We start from the raw sequence: 25,875 nt of genomic DNA on the forward strand, positions 1-25,875 counted from the left end.
CTATAGAAATTATCCCTGTTCTCTAGTGCATGCTGGGCAAGTATTCTACACTGAGGAACACCTCCAACCCTGGATGGACATCTTTTTTTTTATTTCCCCAAGGTAGAGTCTCTCTGTAGCCCAGAGTGGCCTGGAACTCACTATGTAGTTCTGGGCTGGTTGATAGTTATATGTTTTAAAAATATTTTATTTATTTGTAAGCATTGAGAGAGAGAGAATGGGTGTGCCAGGGCCTCTAGCCACTGCAAACACACTCCAGATATATGCATCACTCTGTGCATCTGACTTTACGTGGGTGCTGGGGAATCAAACCTAAATCTTTAGGCTTGGCAGGCCTTAAGTACTGAGCCATCTCCAGAGCCCTTGATAGACATCGTAACCAAGTAATTTATTCATCATACGTTCTAGATTAAATTAGATCCTATGCTCACAGGAACATTGGTAATATTGGTTTATAAATTGTATAGCACTTTAAAGATAGAGATTATTTTAATATAGCTGCAGTAGACTGTATTAATGGTATGACTTGCTTGTTCACCTCCCTGCCTTGTATATGATGGCATTGTGTGAGCTTTGCATCACTCTTAACAGAATATCTGAGGTATATTCAGTATATTAAGATTCATTTTGACTCATAGTCTGAGAGCTTTTAATGCATATTTACTTGGTTCCTTTGCTTACCCTCTGTGGTAAGGCATCACATGATTGCAAGGAGTATTTGGAACTACAGAGCTACTGGTCGCATGGCAGCCAGGAAGCAAAGAGGAAGCCTGAATCCCATGATCCCTCCTCACCTAACTACCTTGGACTATGGCCCACCTTGTAAAGGCTGATCACCTCCCAGTAGTATCACAGCATGGACACTAACCCTTATGATAAAGCCTTTGGAGAATGTTTACCATCCAAATCATATTGGGCACAGTGTTAACAGGTCATCTGGGAAATTAGAAAGATCAAACCATATGATTGGATGAGGTCAATTCCCTTGCTGACCTTTGAATAATCAGTAATATAGCTGGGCGTGGTGGCGCACGCCTTTAATCCCAGCACTTGGGAGGCAGAGGTAGGAGGATCACCGTGAGTTCGAGGCTACCCTGAGACTACATAGTGAATTCCAGGTCAGCCTGGGCTAGAGTGAGACCCTACCTTAAAAAAAAAAAAAAATCAGTAATGTGCATATGTAAATTTTTCTGTTCAAAAATTTTTCCATGTTTGCTTTTCAAAATGACTGTTTTCTAATGTACATCTTTCAAACAATTTAGGAATGAGAATTCATTTTTTCTTTTTTGGGTTTTTTTCCTTTTTCCCTCAAGGTAGGATCTCACTGTAGCCCAGGTTGACCTGGAACTTTGTAGCTCCAGGCTAATATCACAATGGTCCTCTATCTGTGCCTCTCAAGTGCTGGGATTAAAGGCATGCAACAACACACCTGGCTTTTGGGGGTTGTATAGATTTTGAAATACATGTGTTTGTTTTTGCATGTGTATATGAGTTCTTATGTGTGGGCTCACTTGTATGCATGAAGATGTGTCAGGTGTCTTTCTTCATTACTTTTCACTTTATTTCCTGACTCAAGGTCTCTTTCTTTTTTAAAAAGTTAATTTAATTAATTTGAGAGGTGGGGGACAGATAGAGAGCGTGGGCACACCAGGGCCTCTGGCCACTGCAAACAAACTCCAGACATAAGTACTGCCTTGTGCATCTGGCTTATGTGAGTACTGGGGAATTGAACCTGGGTCCTTAGGGTTTTCAGGCAAGTGCCTTAACTTCTAAGCCATCTCTCCAGCCCCAGGGTCTGTTTCTTTTCTCTCTCTCTCTCTCTTTTTTTTTTTTTTTCGAGGTAGGGTCTCACTCTGGTCCAGGCTGACCTGGAATTAACTCTGTCATCTCAGGGTGTCCTCGAACTCACGGCAGTCCTCCTACCTCTGCCTCCCGAGTGCTGGGATTAAAGGTGTGTGCCACTATGCCCGTCTAGCATACAATTTTTTGAAAATTATTTTCGTGTGTGTATGTATGTATGTATGCATACCAGGGTCTCTTGCTGTACAAACACCCCATATGGTGGTGCTAGTTTTTTTTTTTTTATTTTTTGTTCGTTTATTTATTTGAGAGTGACAGACACAGAAAGAAAGGCAGAGGGAGAGAAAGAGAAGAGGGAGGGAGGGAAGGAGAGAATGGACATGCCAGGGCCTCTAGCCACTGCAAATGAACTCTAGACGTGTGTGCCCTCTTGTATGTCTGACTAACGTGGTTCCTGGGGAATTGAGCCTTGAACTGGGGTCCTTAGGCTTCACAGGCAAGCGCTTAACCAATAAGCCATCTCTCCAGCCCCACTTTCCCTTTGAAACTCCATTCTTTATCATATCCTGTCCCCCTCTTAATCAGTCCCTCTTTTATTTTGATGTCATCATCTTTTTCCATCTCTTATGATGGTCTTGTGTAGGTAGTGTCAGGCACTGTGAGGTCATGGATATCCAGGCCATTTTGTGTCAGGAGGAGCACTTTGTAAGGAGTCCTACCTTTCTTTTCACTCTTGCATTCTTTCTGCCACTTCTTTTGCAGTGGACCCTGAGCCTTGGAAGCAGTAGATGATTTTCAATGAAGCCTAGGAATTATAAAAAAATAATAGTATGGGAAGTAGGAAATCCATTTAAGGACTTAAGTAAGTTGGAGACTTAATTATAGAAAGTACATGATTTCTTCAGTCTTTAGGAATACAAACCAGAAACAGGGCTTCCTATAACTTCTGAAGCTAGTGATAGTAGTTTAGAAATGAGTGGTCTTTTTAACTTCTTTCTTTCAATATGTGGTTATGCTAATATCAAGGGTTTATTATTTTTTATTGTCAACTTCCCCTAATTATAGACAAAAACCATGATAATCCCACTCACTTTCCTCTTCACAACTCCACTTTCTGTCATATCCCCTCCGCTTCTCAGTCTCTCTTATTTCGATGTCATCATCTTTTCCTACTCTTAGGATGGTCTTGTGTAGGTAGTACCAGCAAGGTTATGGATTTCCAGGCCATATTGTGTCTGATAGAGTGCATTATGAGGAGTCCTACCCTTCTTTTTGGCTCTTACATTCTTTAAAAAAATTTTTTTTTGTTTTATGTATTTATTTGTGAGCAAGAGGGGGGGGGGAGGTAGAGAAAGAGGAAGATCTAGAGAGGATGGGTGTGCCAGGGCCTCCAGCCACTGCAAACAAACTTCAGGCACATGCGCCCCCTTGTGCATCTGGCTAACGTGGGTCCTGGGTAATTAAGCCTCAAACTGGGGTCCTTAGGCTTCACAAGCAAGTGCTTAACCGTTGCTAAGCCATCTCTCCAGCCCGGCTCTTACATTCTTTCTGCTCCCTGTTCTGCAATGCACTCTGAGTCTTGTAAGGTGTGATAGAGATGTTTCAGTGCTAAATACTCCTGTCACCACTTCTCAGCACTATGGTGCCTTTTGAGTGATCCCAGAGGTCAGCACCATCTGAAAACACAGGCTTTTCTAACCAAAAGTGAGAGTTGCATTAATACATGGCTATGAGCATTAAGAGAAGTGCTTACCACGCAGTTCAGTGAGCATAATATATTCATTTAGCCAGATAACAGCAGGTGTCACACCTCTAGGGCTCATTCTCCTCCCTCCCCATAGGTTTTTCAGTATCAGGCATGGGTTTCCTTCCGTGGATTGGGCCTCCAATCCAACTGAGAACAGTTGGTTTCCCTTATAATAGATAGACATGCCACTATTGCATCTGTTGGCTTATTTGGCCTGGCTGGCCCAAATTAAGTCTTGCAGTGTCCACTGTTTATCTCCACCAAGACTTCCGTCTTTCCTATGGAGCTGCATGCAGCGTGACTTTTTCCAGCTTTCTGTCAGCTGGTCTACACGGAGGAGGTTTTCAGTTCAGCTCCAGCAAGATTTCTGTGACCTTCCAGCTCAAGCATGTGGAATCTTCAGTAGTAGGGTCTTAACATTCCTGGTGGGAAACCAGGAGCCTTGGCAGTGGCCCGTAATGTTTTGCAGGCATCAGTGACCTTCCTGGTCAACAACTTACTGGAGGGTATCCCATCTCTGGTCCTGAAAAAAAAAAAAATTTAATGCTTTATTTTAAAAAGAGCAGGGGGATGGAGAATGGGCATGCCAGGGTCTCCACTACAAATGAACTCTAGACACATGTGCCACCTTATGCATCTGGTTTGGCTTTGTAGGCAAGCACTTTAACCACTAAGCCATCTCTCCAGCCTGGATTTTTTTTTTTTTTTTGAGGCAGGGTCTCACTATAACCCTGCTGACCTGAAACTCAGTTTCTAGTCCCAGGCTGGCCTTGAACTCGTTCTAGGATTAAAGATGTGTGCCACTGTGCCTTCCCTTTAATCTGTTTGGTTTTTGTTTGTTTGGTTTTTGATTTTGTTTTTGTTTTTGGAGGTAGGGACTCACTTTAGCCCAGGCTGATCTAGAATTCACTATGTAGACTCCAGGTGGCTCGGCAATCCTTCTGCTTCCTGAATGTTTAGATTAAAGGCATATTCAATATATACCTGGCAAAAAAATACATATATTTTTATTATTTATTTTAGAGTGAGAAAGAGACAGAGAAAGTGGGGAGAATTGGCGTGCCAGGGCCTTTAGCCACTGTAAACAAACTCCATATGCATGTGCTACAATGTGTATTTGGCTTCTGAGGGTACTGGGAAATTGAGCCTAGGGCCTTAGGTTTTCCACACAAGCGCCTTAATTTCTTAGCCATGTCTGCAGTCCTAATCTCAGCCTTCGGCGATCCTCTTACCTTTGCCTCCTGGGTGCTGGGATTAAAGGTGTGTGCCACCACACTCAACATTATCTCAGCTTTTTATTCCTATTTACAAATAAAGATTATTTTAAGGTAACAGCTAGAGCAGGCAGTATTTAATAATATGACTTAATTTTCTTGATATAGAGAAATTAGCATCCTTTTCCCCATTATACATCATGCAAAATTTGTATTAATTCCTAACCTAATAAAACATCACCAAATTTCATTGTCTTTTTATAGAAAACATTTTCAAGGAATTATTTTATTAATTTGATTATATGGAACTGCTGTCATACTCCTTTTTAGTGAGGTATTTTCTAAATGTACCTTCATCTTTCATATATATTTCATACCATTTCAATTTATAATGTTCTAGCTTTAACATGTTTTATAATTTTGTGTATATATGTGATAAAGGAACAAGTTCTATTTTATTTTATTATTATTACTATTTTTTGTTTTTTTTTTGAGGTAGGGTCTCACTCTAGTCCAGGCTGACCTGGAATTCACTTTGTAGTCCCAGGCTGGTCTCCAACTCACTATGATGCCTCTGCCTTCCAAGTGCTGGGATTAAAGGTGTGCACCACTATGCCTCGCACAAGTTTAGTTTTAAAGACCTGGTCTTAATTTTAGAATGCAGTTTTTTGTTTATCTTGTCATCATTTGTTGAGGTGCTGGGGATTGAGTCTGAGACCTTGTGTATACCTGCCATTGAACTGCACTCATATTACTGTATATCTTTTTAAAAAGTTATTACTTTAGCATGTTTCTTTGTAGAGGAGTTTTTCTGTTTGGAGCAAGCAGCAATTATGACAGAAATATTGAAGGGCTAACTTAGGGAGCCAGCAGCATAGAGAGAGGAAAAAAGTTTTAAAACATTTATAACATGAAATTGATAGAGAAAAGTAAATGAAATCCATTCTCATAGGCTAGCCATGCCACCTGAAGGCTGTGATGACTGACTTTACTCTGTGAAAAATAATCTGAATGAATCTTAGTTTTAAAACTTTAATTTTAAATGTGTCACTTTAAGAAGAAATGGGATCCAGGAAAGTTTTTCAGAGAAACATATATATAGAACTTTACATATGTTTTAGAAAGCTCCTTAAAAATTATCTAACTGCTAAATAAGGAGGTTTGTTTTCATTTTTTCATGTTTTAAAATATTTTTATTTATTTGAGAAAGAGTGATAGAGACTACAAAAGAGACAGAGGAATGAGTATGGCCACACCAGGGCCTCATGCCACTGGAAATGGACTCTAGATACATGTTACACTTTGTGCATCTGGATTTAAATGATTATTGAGGAATTGAACCCAGGCCATTAGGTCTTGCAAAAAAGTGCCTTTAGCCTCCCCCCCCCCCAAAAAAAAAAGGCTGGGTGTAGTGGTGGCACACGCCTTTAGTCCCAGCACTTGGGAGGCAGAGGCAGGAGGATGGCTTTGAGTTAGAAGCCACCCTGAGTTTCAGGTCAGCCTGGGCTACAGTAAGACCCTGCCTCAGAAAAATCCAAAAAAACTAAAAAATAGGTGTTTTTAATCCCCGAGCCACCTCTGCAGCCACCACTGCCGCATCTTTCTCCTCCTCCTCCTTTTTTTTTCCCCCCTGACCTGGAATTCACTATGTAGTCTCAGGGTAGCCTTGAACTCAACATGATCCTCCTACCTCTGCCTTTATTTATATATTTATTTATTTGAGAGAGAGAGAGAGGGAGGTGGGGGAGAATGGGCGTGCTAGGGCCTCTAGCCACTGCAAACTCCAGAAGCTTGCACTACCTAATGTATTTGACTTATGTGGGTACTGGGGAATCTAACGTGGGTCCTTAGGCTTTGCAGGCAAGCACCTTAACCACCAAATCTCTCCAGCCCCCTGTTGTTTATGCATAAAAATTGCCAGGGACATGAAATTACTTTTCCCTACATGTTGGTTGCATGGCTTCAACTTTGCTACATACATTTGAGGAAAACTGCCCTTAAATTTTCCACTGGGGTCCCTTGACCCTTAAACCATTATCTTCTACATTGTAGCTGGCAGCACATTGATCTGTAGTATTTTACAGTGCAGGGTCTTTGTTACACTGTTTCGAACCAAAAATTTCATATTCTTATTTCTAAACCCTATTGTTCTTTTTATTTTGTATAAATAACACCCCCCCCCCCCAACCACCACCATAGAACCCAGAATAGAACTCAGGCTGGAGTGTACTTTAGTGAAGAAGATGTAAGGGTAGGGGCAGGGGAGGGAGGGGCACTTGCCCACAGCCACTGTGAGGCTTTTGGTCAGCTTCAGCCTTTGATGTACATGTGATAGGTCAGGCTGACATTCATGGTTCACCTCTGAAACCAGAATTGACTATGATAGTCACAAAGTAGCTACTCTTGAAGCAGCATATGTTAAAAATATCAGTAGGTGAGATGTAAAGCAGGAACTGCTTAGAACTTTATATCCAAGGATAGAGTGGTGTATAATGTAATGTTAATCTTCATGAATACCCAGCTTGACTGACTACTAACTAGGGTATATGTGATTTGTAGCTTTAATATTTTTAAATATTAAAAAAACTTTTTGACAGCTTTCATAAGTATAGACAATAAACCATGATAATTCCTATATTTCCCCCCCTCCAAAAATCTACCCTTCATTGAATCCCTTTCCCACCCCCTAATTAGTCCCCCATATACATACATACATATATATATGTATGTATGTATATGTATGTATGTATGTATGTATGTATATATATATATACACACACACATATATATATATATGAGAGAGGGAGGGGCTGGCTTTAAATTCACAGCAGTCCTACCTCTGCTTCCCAAGTTTTGGGATTAAAAGTGTGCACCACCATGCCTCATTTCTTTTCTTTTTTTAATTTTTAAATTTTTATTAACATTTTCCATGATTATAAAAAAATATCCCATGGTAATTCCCTCCCTACCCCCCCTCACTTTCCCCTTTGAAATTCCATTCTCCATAATATTACCTCCCCATCTCAATCATTTTACTTACATATATACAATATCAACCTATTAAGTATCCTCCTCCCTTCCTTTCTCTTCCCTTTATATCTCCTTTTTAACTTACTGGCCTGTGCTACTAAGTATTTTCATTCTCACGCAGAAGCCCAGTCATCTGTAGCTAGTATCCACATATGAGAGAGAACATGTGGCGCTTGGCTTTCTGAGCCTGGGTTCCCTCACTTAGTATAATCCTTTCCAGGTCCATCCATTTTTCTGCAAATTTCATAACTTCATTTTTTTTTTTTTTTTTTTTGGTTTTTCGAGGCAGGGTCTCGCTCTAGCCCAGGCTGACCTGGAATTCACTATGGAGTCTCAGGGTGGCCTTGAACTCACAGCGATCCTCCTACCTCTGCCTCCCAAGTGCTGGGATTAAAGGCGTGCGCCACCATGCCCGGCTTCATTTTTCTTTACCACTGAGTAGAACTCCATTGTATAAATGTGCCACATCTTCATTATCCACTCATCAGTTGAGGGACATCTAGGCTGGTTCCATTTCAAAAATATTTTTTTATTTACTTATTTGCAAGCAGAGGGAGAGGGAGGATGTGCACCAGGGCCTCCAGCCACTGCAAATGAACTCCAGACACATCCAGCATCCCTTTGTGCATCTGGCTTTACATGGGTACTGGGAAATTGAACCTGGGTCATTAGGCTTTGCAAGCAGGCACCTTAGCCACTGAGAAATCTCTCCAGCCCTGTCCTATTTTGATGTCACTATTTTTTTCCTCATGTTATGAAGGTCTTATATAGGTAGTGTCAGGCACTGTGAGGTCATGAATATGAAGGCCATTTTGTGTCTGTAAGATTGCAGTCCCCTCCTTCCTTTGGCTCTTATATTTTCTGCCACCTCTTCTACACAGTGGAACCTGAGTTGTGAAGGGCGTGACTGAGTTTTCTCACGTGCTGAACACTCCACTGTCACTTCTTCTCTGCACTGTGGTGACTTGCAAGTCATCCCAGTGGTCACTGGCATCTGAGAAGAGAAGCTTCTCTAACCAAAAGTGATAGTAGCATGAAAATGATAGTAGCGTGAATATATGTGCATAAACATTGAAAAAGTACTTAGAAGGCAGTTTTGTGGGCATAATATATGCATTTAGCCAGACATTAGATGTTACTTCCCTTGGTCTCATGAACGCCCCTGCCATAGGCTTTGTTTGACTTCAGTTTTCATTACCAGGCATGTATCCTGTCCTGTGGAGCAGGTCTCCAGTCTAAACGGAGAGCAGTTGGTTTCCTCCGTAACAGGCATACCACTATAATGTCATTTGGCAAATTTGGCTAATCTTAACTTGCAGAGTCCACGAATGGTTTAACACCATTGATGACTTTTGTCTCTCAAAAGGCTGCATAGCTCTTTCCAGACTGTTGACTAGTCAACAGTGTGGTTTCTAGCTCCGTTCCAGCTTGATTTTCAGTGACCTGTAGCCCAAGCATGTGGATCTTCAGCAATAGGGTCTGGCAACCAGGAGCCTTGGCAATGTTTTGGGGACATAAGGGATCTCCCTGGCCAACAACTCACTGGAAGATATCCCACTCCTGGCACTGATTTTTTTTCTAATAATTTGTGTCTTCTGGGTACACCATTATCCATGTCCATAGGATACTTTTGCATATATAATATATATATATATTTTTTTTAATTTTATTTTTTATTTATTTTTTTTTTTTGGGTAGGGTCTCACTCTAGCTCAGGCTGATATGGAATTCATTTATGTATGTAGTCTCAGGGTGGCCTCAAACTCATGGCCATCCTCTGACCTCTGCCTCTGGAGTGCTGGGATTAAAAGTGTGCACCCCCACGCCCAGCTTCTTTTTAATACATGGATTATTGGCTAAGAAGTAGGTTTCTATATGACTTATTCATAACATCTTAAATTTTGATTTTCTTCCTTCTGTCCTTCCTTTCCTGTTTTCTGGGGCGTTGAGGAGATTGCTTAGCTATTAACGATACTTGTTTGCAAAGCCTGCCATTCCTAGTTCAATTTCCCACATATCTACATAGCATATATGCAAATATGTTAATAGAAATTAGGTTGCCTGTTCTCTAATGTTCAGTTGGATTAAATAATTTGTTGGTTTTTAGGTCAAAATTCTGACTTAATTATGTACATTTACTAAGCAGCATCAGAAGTCACAAATATAAGCCGGGCATGGTGGCACACACCTTTAATCCCAGCACTTGGGAAGCAGAGGTAGGAGGATTGCCGTATTCAAGCCCACTGTGAAAAAAAAAGTTACAAATGTAATATTGTAAAAAACAAGTTTTGTTTGGTTAATTAGTGATAATTTTATAACAAGCATTGCTTGCATAGTACAGGGGCTTAGTTTTGGTAAGGAGCACTTTCAGCAGGCAATGGAATCTGTAGTCTTACAATAAATATGGTTTTACATGAAAGCACAACCAAATAAGTAAGTGATTTGTATGGACCAATAATCTTTACTGCCAAAATTATGAGAAAAGAAAACGGTAATAGAACAACATAAAGTGAAATGTAAATTTTAAGGAAGGACATCTGAATACTAATAATTTTAGGTGCTATATATAAATATTGCCTATTATCAGGAAAAATTAGATTTTACATGATTTTTGGTAAGAATTTCTATGCTTGAGGATAACTTGGCTTTTTTTTTTTTCCTTTTTAGAATATGGTTTCTAGTTTTAGGGTTTCTGAACTACAAGTGTTACTAGGCTTTGCTGGACGGAATAAAAGTGGGCGCAAGCATGACCTCCTGATGAGGGCACTGCATTTATTGAAGAGTGGCTGCAGCCCTGCTGTTCAGATTAAAATTCGAGAATTGTATAGACGCCGATATCCACGAACTCTTGAAGGACTTACTGATTTATCCGCAATCAAGTCATCCGTTTTCAGTTTGGATGGTAGTTCATCACCAGTAGAACCTGACTTGGCTGTGGCTGGAATCCACTCGTTGCCTTCCACTTCAGTTACACCTCATTCACCATCATCTCCTGTTGGTTCTGTGCTGCTTCAAGACACTAAGCCCACATTTGAGATGCAGCAACCATCTCCAATTCCTCCTGTCCATCCTGATGTGCAGCTGAAAAACCTGCCCTTTTATGATGTGCTTGATGTTCTCATCAAGCCCACAAGTTTAGGTAAGTGTTAATAGAAATCATTTTTTTCCGGAGAGAATAGGGAGAAATAAGAGCCTTCAACTATTAATTAGTAATTTATTTCCTGTTAATTCCATAAAACTGGTATCTAGAGATGGTGATTCGTACGTATAATTCAAGAGCTCAATGGGCTAAGTATCACAAAGAGGCAGGATGGGCTATATAATGTTTTGGAGGCTGGCCTGGATTCCATAGTGAGACCCTGTCTCAAAGCAAGCAAGCAAGCAAGCAAACAAGCAAACAAAACAAGCTGGCTGTGATGTCTAATCTTTGTAACCCCAGCACATGAGAGACTGAGGCAGGAGGATTGCTGTGAGTTTGAGGCATGCTTGGGCTCTGTAGTGATTACCTGACCAACAACAAAACCCTCAAGCAAACAAAAACTATAATATTGAGGTATTAATGCCAAATTTTAAATGAACAGGTTAAAAAATGCCTACCTAACCTAATATAAAATTGTTACTTCAGGGACCGAAGAAGGCTCACTGGGTAAGAGCACTTATTACAGAAGCATGATGGACTAAGAGGGTCTGATTCACCAGAGTTTGATTCTCTACCACCCATATAAATAGCTGAAATGTCCTCTGATGTCTATATCCCCGGTCCTGTGGGGAGTACCGACCAGAGAATTGTTGGGGCTCATGAAAATAGGAGCTTCAGGTTCAGAGAGGGACTGTCTCAAGGAAATAAATAGATCAGCAATGGTGGAGGGCACTCTTTATTTTCTGGCCTTTCCACACATGTCTATATGTTATGGCATTTTGGTTTACTGAGGTCTTTTTTTCTAGCCTGTGAATCCCAACTTTTATATTATTGTCTGTTAGAGAATTGAGGAAGCAGACTCAGAGAAAGTTAAGTTATGAATTATGAGATTTATTTAGGGAAAAAATGGTATCCAAGGGGTGGTTAGCAAGGCTTTGGCCAGAAGGAATTTTCTTGCTCAGCTGGACAGGGAAGTCTGTGGAATGATTTGAAAAGGAGATTTCTAGGGAAATTGGACAAGGTAACAAGGTAAGAGATAAAGACTTACCAGAAAAGAGACTTGGAAGTTCAGACATCAGGAGAGCAGCCAAGACCCTTTGCTCACATGACAAACCCTTTCTATAATATCAGGCTCAGGTGGGTAAAAGAGAGTGGTGAGTGGTTTGTGGAAAAAGGGCTGACACTGGAGGAGCCAGCTACTCAGTTTTGATATGCTTAGGAAGAGTACAGGGCATTGTTGCTGAAGAATTGATTGTAGTCATCATGGATGAGACTGTGTCAGATGTGGAGTTCCAGCTTTGCCACCACTGCCAGGACAAGTGAGTTAGCATCTCTTCATTCCCTGCCTTTGGGCTTTTGGCCCTGACTACATAGGAAAAATAACTACCTTGTTTCTATTTCTTCCTTGCATGGGGCCTATACACATAGTACACATACTCAGCACATACTATACACACACCATACCACACGTGCATGTACAAAACCAAAACTTACTACATACCTTTTGAAAATTCTTTTATTTGCTTTTTTTTTGTTGTCATAAAACACATACTAGAAATCTATAACCTAGGCTGAACTGGAACTTGTCAATTTTACTGCCTTACCCTGTTGCCAATTAGCATGGCTAATTTTTCAGAGGAGGAGGAGGGAGGTGAATGGGGAAGGGAAAGAGGGGTGAAGGAGATGATGAGAGAGAGGAAAATGAGAATGAATATGCTAGGGCCTCTTGTGGCTTCTGGCTTGACATGGGTTCAGGGGAACTCTAACTCTGACCAATAGGCTTTTCAAGCAATAGTGTTTATAACCTCTGAGCCATCTTCTTAGCCTGCATGCCTGGCTAATTTTCTTTATTCCTTTTTCCTTTTTTTTTTTTTTTTTGCTTTTTTGAGGTAGGGTCTCACTGTAGCCCAGGCTGACCTGGAATTCACAATGGAGTCTCAGGGTGGCCTTGAACTCATGGCAATCCTCCTACCTCTGCCTCCCGAGTGCTGGGATTAAAGGTGTGTGCCACCACACCTGGCATATTTTACTTTTTCTTATCAATGCCTTTTATTTCTTTCTTTCTTTCTTTTTGTTTTTTGCCTTATTACTCTGGCTTGGACTCCATTATTATTTTCTTTTTAACTTTTTTTTAAAATTATTTATTTATTTATTTGAGAGCGACAGACACAGAGAGAAAGACAGATAGAGGGAGAGAGAGAGAATGGGCGCGCCAGGGCTTCCAGCCTCTGCAAACGAACTCCAGACGTGTGCGCCCCCTTGTGCATCTGGCTAACGTGGGACCTGGGGAACTGAGCCTTGAACCGGGGTCCTTAGGCTTCACAGGCAAGCACTTAACCGCTAAGCCATCTCTCCAGCCCCCTTTTTAACTTTTTTTATTAACATCTTCCATGATTGTAAACAATACCCCATGGTAATTTCCTCCCTCCTCTCACTTTCCCCTTTGAAACTCCACTCTCTCCATCATACTCCTTCTTCCTCTCAATCAGTCTCTCTTTTATGTTGATGTCATGATCTTTTCCTCCTATTATGAGGTCTTGTGTAGGTAGTGTCAGGCACTGTGGGGTTATGGGTATCCAGGCCATTTTGTATCTGGAAGAGCACATTGTAAGGAGTCCTACCCTTCCTTTGGCTCTTGCATTCTTTCCGCCACCTCTTCCACAATGGACCCTGAGCCATGGAAGGTATGATTGAGTATTTCAGTGCTGAGCACTCCTCTGTCACTTCTTCTCAGCACCATGGTGCCTTCTGAGTCATTCCAGCATCACTGCCATCTGAAAAAAGAACATTCTCTAACCAAAAGTGAGAGTAGCATTAATATATGGGTATGAACATTAAGAGAAGTGCATACTGGGCAGTTTGGTGACCGTAGTATATACTTTAGCCAGACAGCAGCAAGTGTTACACTCCTAGGGCTCACAACTACACCTGTTGTAGATTTTCAGTATCAGGGATGTATTTCCTCTCATGGAGTGGGTCTCCAGTCAAATTGGAGGACAGTTGGTTTCCCCCATTATAGACATCCCACTATAGATGTGCACCCGTTGGCTCATTTGGCCTGACCGACAGAATATAAGGCTTGCAGTGTCCATTGTTGGGTATCTTCACTGGTGATTTCTATCTCTCCCATTGAGCTGCATGCAGCGTAGCTTTTTCCAGCTTTTTGTTAGCTGAGCTACATGGAGGAGGTTTTCAGTTTAGCACCAGCAGGATTTCTCAGTGACCTTGCAGCTCAAGTATGTGGAGTCTTTAGCAACACGGTCTTAACATCTATTCCTGGTGGGAAACCAAGGACCTCAGCAATGGCCTGTAATGTTTTAGGGGTATCAGTGACCTCCAGACCAACAACTCACTGGAAGGTATCCAATCACTGGCACTGAAAATTTTCTATTAACAATCTATGGCTCTGGTGTATTCCATTGTCCAGTAAAGTAGGTTTCCAAATGACTTACTTATGTCCTCTTAGATTTTCATTAGCCCTCCCTCAACCTTTCCTTTACTCAGTGTCTTCCCTTGACCTCACTTAGGCCTTTTCACCCCCATTAATCTGTTCTATATACATACATGCATGCATGCATACATACATACATACATACATACATACATATCATCCTATTAAGTTCCCACTCCCTCCCTTTCTATTCCCTTAATATCTCCTTTCTAGTTTACTGGCCTCCACTACTGAGTTTTCTTCCTATTCACACAGAAGTCCAATCATTTGTAGCTGGGATCCACATGTGAGAGAAAACATGTTACGTTTGGCTTTCTGACGCTGGGTTACCTCACTTAGTAAAATCTTTTCCAGATCCATCCATTTTCCTGTAAATTTCATAACTTCATTTTTCTTTACCGCTCAATAGAACTCCATTGTATAAATGTGCCACATCGTCATTATTCACTGATCAGTTGAGACACATCTAGGCAGATTCCATTTCCCAGCTTTTGTGAATAGAGCATCAATAAACATGGTAGAACAAGCATCTCTAAGGTAGTGAGACGAGTCCTTAGGACATATGCCTAGCTGTGGTGTAGCTGGGTCATATGGTAGATCTATTTTTAGCTGTCTCAGGAACCTCCACACTGATTTTCACAATTGCTGGATCAGATTGCATTCCCACCAACAGTGTAGAAGGGTTCCTCTTTTTCTGCATCCTTGTCAGCATTTAGGTCATTTGTTTTCATGATGGTAGCCATCTGACAGGAGTGAGATGGAATTTTTTTTAAAAAAATATTTTTATTTTTATTTATTTGAGAGACAGAGATACAGAAATAGGCAGGAAGTGGTAGAGAGTGAATGGGCACACCAGGGCACCCAGCCACTGCTAATGAACTCCAGATGCATGCACCCCCTTGTGCATCTGGCTTACGTGGGTCCTAGGGAGTTGAACTTAGGTCCTTTGGCTTTGCAGACAAATGCCTTAACCGTTAAGTCATCTCTCTAGCCCGTGAGATGGAATTTCAACGTAGTTTTAATCTGCATTTCCTTAATGACTAGGGATGTTAAACTTTTTTTTTTTAGATGTTTATATGCCATCTGTATTTCTTCTTTTGAGAACTTTATATTTAGTTCCATAGCACGTTTTTTAATTGAGTTGTTTGCTTTCTTATTATTTACTTTTTTTCTGATTTTTTTGTTGTTGTTGTTTATTTGTTTTTTTGGTTTTTGTTTTTTTGTTTTTCGAGGTAGGGTCTCACCATTTGTTTTTTATTTTGGTTTTTGGAGGCAGGGTCTCACTCTAGTCCAGGCTGACCTGGAATTCACTATGTAGTCTCAGGGTGACCTCGGACTCAAGGTGATCCTCCTACCTCTGCCTCCCGAGTGCTGGGATTAAAAGCATGCGCCACCATGCCTGGCTGTTTTTTTTCCCCCTGGTCTTAGCCTCACCACTAAGAGCTCCTATGATTGCGAGGTCTCTGTCCCCTATATAGGACTTGATTTAAAGGCATATGTAGCCATACCCAGTTGTTCATATGGTTTTGGAGATTAAAACTCATGCAGGGCTGGAGAGATGGCTTAGCGGTTAAGCACTTGCCTGTGAAGCCGAAGGACCCCGGTTCGAGGCTCGGTTCCCCAGGTCCCACGTTAGCCAGATGTACAGGGGGCGCACGCGTCTGGAGTTTGTTTGTAGAGGCTGGAAGCCCTGGCGCGCCCATTCTCTCTCTCTCCCTCTGTCTTTCTCTCTCTGTCTGTCGCTCTCAAATAAATAAATAAAAAATTAAAAAAAAAAAACTCATGCACTCTCAGGGCCTCTCAGACCCATATGCTGATGCAGGAAGTACATTTGACCACTGAGCTCGCTCTCCAGCCCACAATGAATATTTCTTAATGTCTCTATGATGATAGGAAGTACAGTGGGAGTTTTGGAGCCAATGTGCCAACAAATTTAGGGTATCCTCAGATCCTTGTCTTATTTAAAATCATAAGAATCATGATTTTATAATTAAAATAAAAATAAATAAAAATTAAAATCCATAGACCAGAGGGTAAGACTTAAAGAAACTTAATTAGATTAAGAAAAGGAAGCTGGGTGTGGTGGTACACACCTTTAATCCCAGCACTCAGGAGGCAGAGGTAGAAGGATTGCCATGAGTTCGAGGCTACATTGAGACTACATAGTGAATTCCAGGTCAGCCTGGGCCAGAGTGAGAGTACCTTGAAAAACCAAAAAGAAAAGAAAAAAGAAAAAAAACAAGGAAAGAGGAGAAAGTACAGCCACGTGGCTGGCAGGCAGCAGTAGAGAGCCCATGTGGGAGCTTACCAGAGCAGGGGTCTGGAGAGAGAAAGAGCCAAAAGAGACTTCAGGGCTGGAGACATGGCTTAGTGTTAAGGCGCTTGCCTGTGAAGCCTAAGGACCTAGGTTCAATTCCCCAGAACCCATATAAACCAGGTGCTCATGATGGCACATGCATCTGGAGTTTGTTTGCTGGCAAGTCTGAGAGATTGCTGATTGGTCTTTTTAAAAAAATTTTTTAAATTTTTATTAACATTTTCCATGATTATAAAACAATATCCCATGGTAATTCCCCCCCCCCCCCCACTGGTCTCTAATTTTTTGAGTTCTTTGTATATAGTAGATAGTAATCCTTTATCAGATGTATAGCTGGCAAATATTTTATCCCATTCTGAGGTTCCCTCTTTGCTCTATTTACGTATCTTCTGCTGCACAAAAGCTTTGTAATTTCATAAGGTCCCAGCGGCTAATCTGGTTTTATTGTCTGAGCAATTGGGGTTATATTCAGAAAATCTTTGCCAAGACCAGTATTTTGAATGGTTTCCCCTACTTTTTCCTGTAGCAGTTTCAGAGTTTCAGGTTTGATATTAAGGCCTTTGGTCCATTTGGACTTCATTCTTGTGCATAGAGATAGATAAGGATCGATTTTCATCCTTTTACAGATACATATCCAGTTTCCCCAGCACCATTTGCTGAAGGCTGTCTTTTCTCCAATGAGTATTTTTTGGCATTTTTGTTGAATATCAGGTGGCTATAGCTACCTGGACTTATATCTGGGTCCTCTATTCTATTCCATTGATCTATTTGTCTGTTTTGTGACAGCAGCATGCTGTTTTGTTACTGTGTCTCTGTAGTATAGATTAAAATCAGGTATGGTGATACCACCAGCCTTATTTTTGTTGCTCAAAATTGTTTTAGATATTTGAGGTTTTTTGTGTGTCCAAATGAATTTTTGGATTGTTTTTTCTGTTTCTGTGAAGAATACCATTAGAATTTTGATGGGGACTTTATTAAATGTGTAGATTGCTTTTGGTAAGAATGTCATTTTCATAGTACTAATTTCTTCCAATGTAAGAACAAGGGATGTCTTTCTATATCCTAGTGTCTTTTGCAGTTTCTTGCTTAGATGTTTCAACATTTTCCTTGTACAGATATTTCACTTCCTTGCTTAGGTTTATTCCAAGGTACTTTATATATTTATTTATTGATTGATTGATTGATTGATTGATGCAGTTGTGAATGGGAGTGATTTCTCTGATTTCATCCTCTGTGTGTTTGTTGTTAGTATATAGGAAGGCTACTGATTTCTTTGTGTTTATTTTGTAACCTGCTACATGACTATAGGTGTTTATCAGCTCTAACAGTTTGCTGGTAGAATCTTTAAGGTCCTTTATGTATAGAATCATGTCATCTGCAAACAATGCTAACTTGATCTATTCCTTTCTAATTTGTATCCCTTTTAAGTGTGTCTCTTGCCTTATTGCTATGGCTAAGCTTTCCAGTATGTTATTAAATAAAAGCGGGGATAGCGGACACTCTTGTCTTGCTCCTAATTTTAGTGGAAAAGCTTCAAGTTTTTCTCTACTTAGTATTGTGTTGGCTGTAGGCTTGTCATAAATAGCTTTTATATTGAGTTATGTCCCTTCTAGTCCCAGTCTCTGTAGGACTTTTATCATGAAGGGATGTTGGATATTGTCAAATGCTTTTTGTGCATCTAATGAGATGATCAAGTGATTTTTGTCTTTCAGTTCATTTATATAATGTATTACATGTATCCATTTGTGTATGTTGAACCATCCCTGCATCTCTGGGATAAAGCCTAGTAGATCAGGGTGAATGATCTTTCTGATATATTCTTGTATTCTGTTTGCCAATATTTTGTTGAGAGTTTTTGCATCTATATTCATGAGGGGAATTAGTTTGTAATTTTCTTTTTTTGTTCTATCTTTGCCTGGTTTTGTTATCAGTTTGATGCTGGCTTCATAGAAGGAGTTTGGTAGGATTCCTTCTTTTTCTAGTTTATGGAAAAGTTTAGGAAGTATTGGTGTTAGTTCTTTCATGCAGGTCTGGTAAAATTCACTGGTGAATCCATCTGGGCCTGGGCTTCTTTTAATTGGGAGAGTTTTGATAACTGTTTGGATCTCCATACTTGTTATCGGTTTATTTAAGTGTTTATTCTCATCTTCATTTAATTTAATTAGGTCATATGAATCAAGGAAATCATCCATTTCTTTCAGATTTTCAAACTCAGTGGAGTATATATTCTTATAGTATGTTTCCATGATTTTTTTTAAAATTTTTTTTTAATTTATTTATTTATGTATTTATTTGAGAGCGACAGACACAGAGAGAAAGACAGATAGAGGAAGAGAGAGAGAATGGGCACACCAGGGCTTCCAGCCTCTGCAAACGAACTCCAGACGCATGCGCCCCCTTGTGCATCTGGCTAACGTGGGACTTGGGGAACCGAGCCTCAAACCGGGGTCCTTAGGCTTCACAGGCAAGCACTTAACCGCTAAGCCATCTCTCCAGCCCTGTTTCCATGATTTTTAAAAGTTTCTCTGGTATCTGTTGTGAGGGTGCCTTTTGCCTTTTTCATCTCAATTTTATTAATTTGTGTCTACTCTTTCTTTTGGTCAGATTTGCTTGTTTTCTAGGCCCATTTGCTTAAAACATCCTTTTCCAACCTTTCACCCTAAGATAATGTCCATCCTTTGTAGAAAGGTTGGTTTTTTGGATGCTGCAAATTGAAGGATTCTGCTTTGCAAATCTATGTCTTTTGTTTGGGGCATTGAGGCTGATAAGAGTTATTGAAAGGTGTGTATTTACTTTTGCCATTTTTCTTTTGTAGTTCTCTCGGTTTTACTTTTGCTCTCTTGTATTAAGTAGTATTTGAGTATGGCTTGCCTTTTCTAGGTTCCTTATATGTGTGCATTATTTTCTATAGAGCTGGTTTTGTCTTCAAATACTCCTTTAGCCTGCTTTTGTTGTGGAATATCCTTATTTCTCCGTCTCTTTGAATGGATAGCTTTGCAGGATAAAGTAACCTCGGTTGACAGTTATCTTTCAGAGCTTGAAATACATCATTGGCTTTTAAAGTTTGTGGTGAGTAATCTGCTGTGATCCTGATGTTTTTGCCTTTGTATGTGACTAGATTTTTCTCTCTAACTGCTTTCAGTATATTTCCTTGGTTTGTATGTTTGGTAGTTTGTTATGTGGCGAGTAGAGGTGCCACTATTGCACCTGTTGGCTCTTTTGTCCTGGCTGGCCATATAAAAGCATCCACTGTTGGGTATCTTCACTTGGGATTTCTTTCTTCCATCGAACTGTATGCAGCTTTTGGCAGCTGGTCTACATGAAGGAGGTTTTCAGCTCAGCTTCAGCAGGGTTATTGTTAAAACGTTTTAGGGCTGGAGAGATGGCTTACTAGTTACAGCATTTGCCTTGAAAGCCAAATGACCTTGATTTGATTCCCTAGGACCCATGAAGCCAGTTGCACAAAGTGGGATATGCATCTGGAGTTCGTTTGCAGTGGCTGGAGGCCCAGGCATGTCCATTCTGTCTTTTTCTTCCTCTTAATCTTGCTCTCTCAAGCAAATAAAATGAAAAAAAAAATAGAAATAATTTTTATTTATTTTCTGATTTTTCAAGATAGGGTCTCACTCTAACCTAGGCTCATCTGGAATTCATTATGTTGTCTGAGGGTGGCCTTGAGCTCGTGATCCCCCTACCTGTGTCTCCTGAGTGCTGGGATTTAAGGCGTGTGCCACCACAGCTGGCCAATTTTTGTTAATTTTTTTTTTTATTTATTTGAGAGCGACAGAGAGAGAAAGAGGCAGAGATAGAAGGAATGAGCACATCAGTCTTCTTCCCCTGCAAACAAACTCCAGATGCATGTATCATTTTGTTCATCTGGTTCTTTGTGGTTACTGGGGAATCCAACTTTTGTTGTCAAGCTTAGCAGTGAAGCACCTTTAACCACAAAGCCATCTCTCCTGTTCCCCAATATTATTTTTATGTCTTAGGGACTCAAATTGCTTTTGTGTGAATGAGAACAGACACAGGCCTACATGTGTCTGGGTCCATGTTTTGATGATTTTACATAGTACTAGTTGCTGTTTAATTTAGGCTGCTTTCCTAGAAACTTAGACCCATAATTTTTTTTTTAAGTGGGTTAGAAAGTTTGACATACTCTTTTGCTTTTTGGAGGTGTGGTTTAGGGCTTGAAGCAGGGTCTGATTCTAGTCAGGCTGACCTGGAGCTCACTCTGCAGTCCCAGGGCTAGTCTCAAACTCAGGGCAATCCTCCTACCTCACAGTCTTTTCTTAGTGCTGGAGTTAAATGTGTGCACTACCATGCCCAACTCTACTTATGCTTCTGAATAATTGCATACAGTTATGAAAGGTAGATGCCTAGAGGAAAAGTTGTTGGATCCAAGAAGATGAATATTTAATATTAAAAAAATTTTTAATGTGTTTATTTGATAGTGACAGAGAAAGAGGCAGATAGAGAGAGAGAATGGGCACACGCCGGGGCCTCCAGCCACTGCAAATGAACACCAGATATGTGTGTCCCTTATGCATTTGGCTAATGTGGCTCCTGGGGAATCGAGCCTCCAACCGGGGTCCTTAGGCTTCATAGGCAAGCACTTAACCACTGAGCCATCTCTCCAGATGGCAAATTTAATATTTTGATATTCAGCTGTCAGAGAGAAGATTGACAATTGCTTCAAAAGTGTGCCTCAAGCCATGTGTGCATGCCTTTAATCCCAACACTTGGGAGGCAGAGGTAATAGGATCACCGTGAGTTTGAGGCTACCATGAGACTACACAGTGAATTCCAAATCAGCCTGAGCTAGAGTGAGACCCAATCTCAGAAAAACAACAACTACTAAAAAAAGTGCCCCATTTTCTACTGTTAACAGCATATTTTTTTCCTTCACCCACACCACCATTCTGTTATTGGTGTTTTAATCCTTGATAATTTGAAAGTTTGACAAATTAATAGTGCTAGCCTTCTATATTCTTAAATTCCTAAATGTCAGCATATTCTCTTTAAGGTAGGTATGATGAAGCAGGTTTAATGTGATACCTATATTAATTAAAGTTAAAGCCATTAAAATAGACCCTTGTAAATAATTTGAATGAATTCAAACACAAATACATCATTTTAATTAACTCACGTAACAAATGAGTATTTAAATTGCATGTGGCCATGGTCTAATTATGGAGAAGCCTGATGAGATATGAGATGGGCTTTAGGGAGTTTGTTATACAGTTAAGCAGTTGTTATTAACAGAAACAAAGTAAAGCTGGGCATAGTGAGTAGTATTCACATAACCCAACACTCAGGAGGCTGAGGCCAGGAGCATAGAGAATTTTTGAGGTCAGTCTAGGCTATTTAACATGATCCCGTCTTAGTTAAGTTAAACAAATACGCAATATGTGTATTATGTAGGGGCAGGATCCTTGGGATCATTTGCTTGCCTAGAATGTGTGAGGGCCTATGTTTGAAACCCAGCACTGCAAAAAAAAGTCAGAGTGTATAGTTATGAGGTACTATAAATTGTGCTCAAATTTTGCCTTTACCTAATGGAGTAGGAATTTAGTCAAAGCTAGCTCCTTATAGAGACTGAAGGGGGCTTTACATGACAAATACATACACTTAGTATTGGTGGACTCTATAAAAGAAATGCCCAGGAAGGAGATAACTGTGATCTGTCACCGAAGTTGAAATTGCAGTGGTGTAATTGTGACACCAAGCAGGGAAGAAACTGAAGAGTCATGCACAGAAGGCTTTGGAAGTACAGGTTTACTGGGAAAGAAAGGAGACTAGTGTAAATGCAAAACTGTAGGTAAAGGAATTTATAATTAACTTATTTAGACACAGGACACATGTTTATGGGGATGTTTTTCAGACTAGAGCTTTTGCCTAGTATACTCAGGGCTCCAGGTTCCATCCCCAGCCCAGACATATGACATTGTGCAGTCATTTTTTTTTTCTTTCTGTTTTTCTTTTTCTATGGAGTTATATTTGAGCAGAGGAGTGGTGATGGTAAGAATGACAAGCTCTGCACTTGCACTGATGCAACATAGTAGAACTACTATTCCACCTGTAGAAGGAAATAGTAGCCTTTGAGTAGTGTGGTGGCAATGAGAATGGAGAAACAGAAGCAGGTGCGAAGAATTCAGAAACAGGACTTAGGATGGAAATGAAAACACTGAGGTCAAGAGAATGACTTCTGGGAATGGGGCAGTTATAACTTTCTTTCATAGTTCTAACAGTGTTTTTAGTGATATGAAATCTTTCTGCTCTGGCCTTCAGTTGACATGATGATTAATGTAATGATGACTTCTATTTAAACATATTAAGAACTAAGTTATTGGGCAGGAGAAATGGCTTAGTAGTTAAGGCACTTGGCTGCGAGGCTTAGTAGTTAAGGCACTTGCCTGCGAGGCCTACGGACCCAAGTTGGATTCTCTAGTACCCACGTACACCACATGCACAAGGTGTCTGTCACATGCGTCTAGAGTTTGTGTGCAGTGCCTTGGTACACTTTCTGTCTGTCTGTCTCTCTCTCTCTCTCTCGCATGTGAACTGAAAGAAATAAAATAAAAATTTAAAGAACTTAAGTTATCAATATGTGGGCTAGAATAATGTGTATGGAAAGTATAATACAATCTTATCAAACCTACTGCAAGGTATCTAGCATTGAGTTGTTTTTTTTTTTTTTTTTGAAGTTCATGAACATGAAAAATTATTTAATGACAGCAATCTTGAAATTACACATCTCTAAAAAAAAATCACAATAGTCCTACAAGAAGATTTGTTTCTGGGGCAAATTAGCACTTAAGTGGCAGGTGGGCATGAGCGCTTTGTAACCTGGGATTGATTTGTACTCTTGGTTTGAGAAGGGGTGAACTGAAAGAAAAACAGTTTTTTAAGTACCAAAAATATAGCATTGAGTTTTTAAAGAAGTATTTATTTATTTATTTGGGGGGGAGTCAGATAGAGATTGGGTGTGCTAGGGCCTCCAGCAACTGTAGACAAACTCTAGGAGCATGTGCCATATTGTGCAGCTGGCTTATGTGGACACTGGGGAAGTTGAACACAGGTCCTTTGGTTTTGCAGGTAAGTGTCTTAATAGCTAAGCCATCTCTCCAGCCCTTGTTTTTAGGTAGGGTCTCACTCTAGCTTAGGCTGACCTAGAATTCACTCTGTAGTCTCAGGGTGGCCTCAAACTTATGATGATCCTCCTTCCTATGCCTCCTGAGTGTACCACCATGCCAGGCTTTGTCTTTTTAAAACTTTATTTCCCAGGGGGCCGGGGAGTGGGAGGGAGAGCATAGGAGGTCCACTTGCCAGTTCAAATGAACTCCAGCTTCATGTGTTGCTTTGTGTATCTGCTTTTAAGTAGTTACTGGGGATTTGAACCCAGGTTACTTAAGCATTGAAAGCAAGTACCTTTAACTGCTCAACCATCTCTCCAGTTCCACTTTATGTATGTATGTATGTATGTATGTATGTATGTATGTATGTATTTATTTGTGTGTGTGTATACATACATACATATATATGTGTGTAGTTTTTACATTTTGAAAGTTAGCATTCTGTTTCAAATGTTCTTTTTACTGACAATAGCGTTGATTGTCTCAAAATATTTGAGCTGAAGTTGGGTAGAGTTTAATTTTTTTTTTTTTAAGGTGGGGGTCTCACTAGCCCAGGCCCACCTGGAATTCACTATGTCATCTCACGGTGGCTTCAAACTCTCAGCAATCTTCCTACCTCAGCCTTCTGAGTGCTTGGATTAAAGGCATGCACCACCACACCCTGCTCTCAAGAAAGCATCTTAATCACTAAACCATCTCTCCAACCCCCAAGGTTTTAAAGATATCCGAGAGTGGGCATTAAAAAAAACAACCTAGGGCTGGAGAGATGGTTTAGCAGTTAAAGCATTTGCCTGCAAAGCCAAAGAACCTCAGTTTGACTCCCCAGGGCCCACGTAAGCCAGATAGATGCACAAGGTGGCACATTCATCTGGAGTTTGTTTGCAGTAGCTGGAGACCCTGGCACACCCATTTGTGCACGGTCTATCTCTCTATCTCTCTCCCCCTCCTCCCCCCCTCCCCCCTTCTCCCTGTCCCTCTCTCTCAAAAAAAATTAAAAACCCCTTAACATTTAAAAAAAATTCTAAAAAGTAGATGCTTTCCTATAAAATATAATGGTCTAGATTTGATTCCCCAGTACCCGTGAAAAGTCATGCACAAAGTGGTGGATTCATCTGTAGTTCATATATACCAGCTAGAAGTCCTGATGTGCTCTCTGTCTCTGCTTGCAAATAAATTAAAAAGAAAAAACAACACCTTGGGTTTGGCCCTCTTATTATTATTATTATTATTATTATTATTATTATTATTTTTTGGCATTTATAAGTGTAAAACTATTTATCTTGGTTCATTTTTTAAAAAAGCATAGTTTGCTAATATAAGAGAGCCTTATTCCTTCTGTTATAGTAGTATATGACAATTAGTCTTAATACAGTTCTGGGGTTTAACTATCCCCATTTACTTTAAGGATATTTTATTTTGGATTTTCAAGGTAGGGTCTTGCTCTAGCCCAGGTTTACTTGGAATTCACTATGTAGTCTCAGGGTAACCTTGAACTCATGGCTATCTTCCTACCTCTGCCTCCCGAGTGCTTGGATTAAAGGCATGCACCACCACGCCTGGCTCAAATATTTTTAAAACTTGTATGTTTTATTTATTATTTGAGAGAGAGAAAGAGAATAGGTGTGTCAGGAGTTCTAGCCTCTGCAAACGAACTCCAGCCACCTTTACATCTGGCTTTAAGTGGATTCTGGGGAATTGGGCCTACGTCATTTTACTTTGCTGGCAAGTATCTTAACTGCTAAGCCACCTCTCCAGTCCCCTACTTTAAATATTATAGTTTTAGCCATGATCTCTTGCTATTGCAAATGGGTGCCAGATGCTTTGCCACTTTTTCTTTTTTCTTTTTTTTTAAATTAATTACTTTATTTATTTGAGAGCAACAGACAGAGAAAGAGGCAGAGAGAGAGAGAGAGAGAGAATGGGCGCGCCAGGGCCTCCAGCCACTGCAGACGAATTCCAGACACATGCAACCCTTGTGCATCTGGCTAACGTGGGTCCTGGGGAATCGAGCCTCGAACCGGGGTCCTTAGGCTTCACAGGCAAG

At 40.4% G+C, this 25,875-nt stretch overlaps 1 protein-coding gene across 9 annotated transcripts in view; it reads left to right on the forward strand.

Moving 5' to 3' along the window:
- The window catches only part of Pias2 (protein inhibitor of activated STAT 2), a 143,622-nt gene that overhangs the window by 37,261 nt on the left and 80,486 nt on the right, over positions 1-25,875 (forward strand). For all 9 annotated transcript variants that reach the window (XM_045142968.1, XM_045142969.1, XM_045142965.1 and 6 more), the window contains one exon: positions 10,459-10,930. In XM_045142968.1, coding sequence (XP_044998903.1) covers positions 10,459-10,930 — 472 coding nt within the window. The remainder of the gene's footprint in view (positions 1-10,458; positions 10,931-25,875) is intronic.

This window comes from Jaculus jaculus, chromosome 2 (assembly GCF_020740685.1).
Source record: "Jaculus jaculus isolate mJacJac1 chromosome 2, mJacJac1.mat.Y.cur, whole genome shotgun sequence".
NCBI classification, from domain to species: domain Eukaryota; kingdom Metazoa; phylum Chordata; class Mammalia; order Rodentia; family Dipodidae; genus Jaculus; species Jaculus jaculus.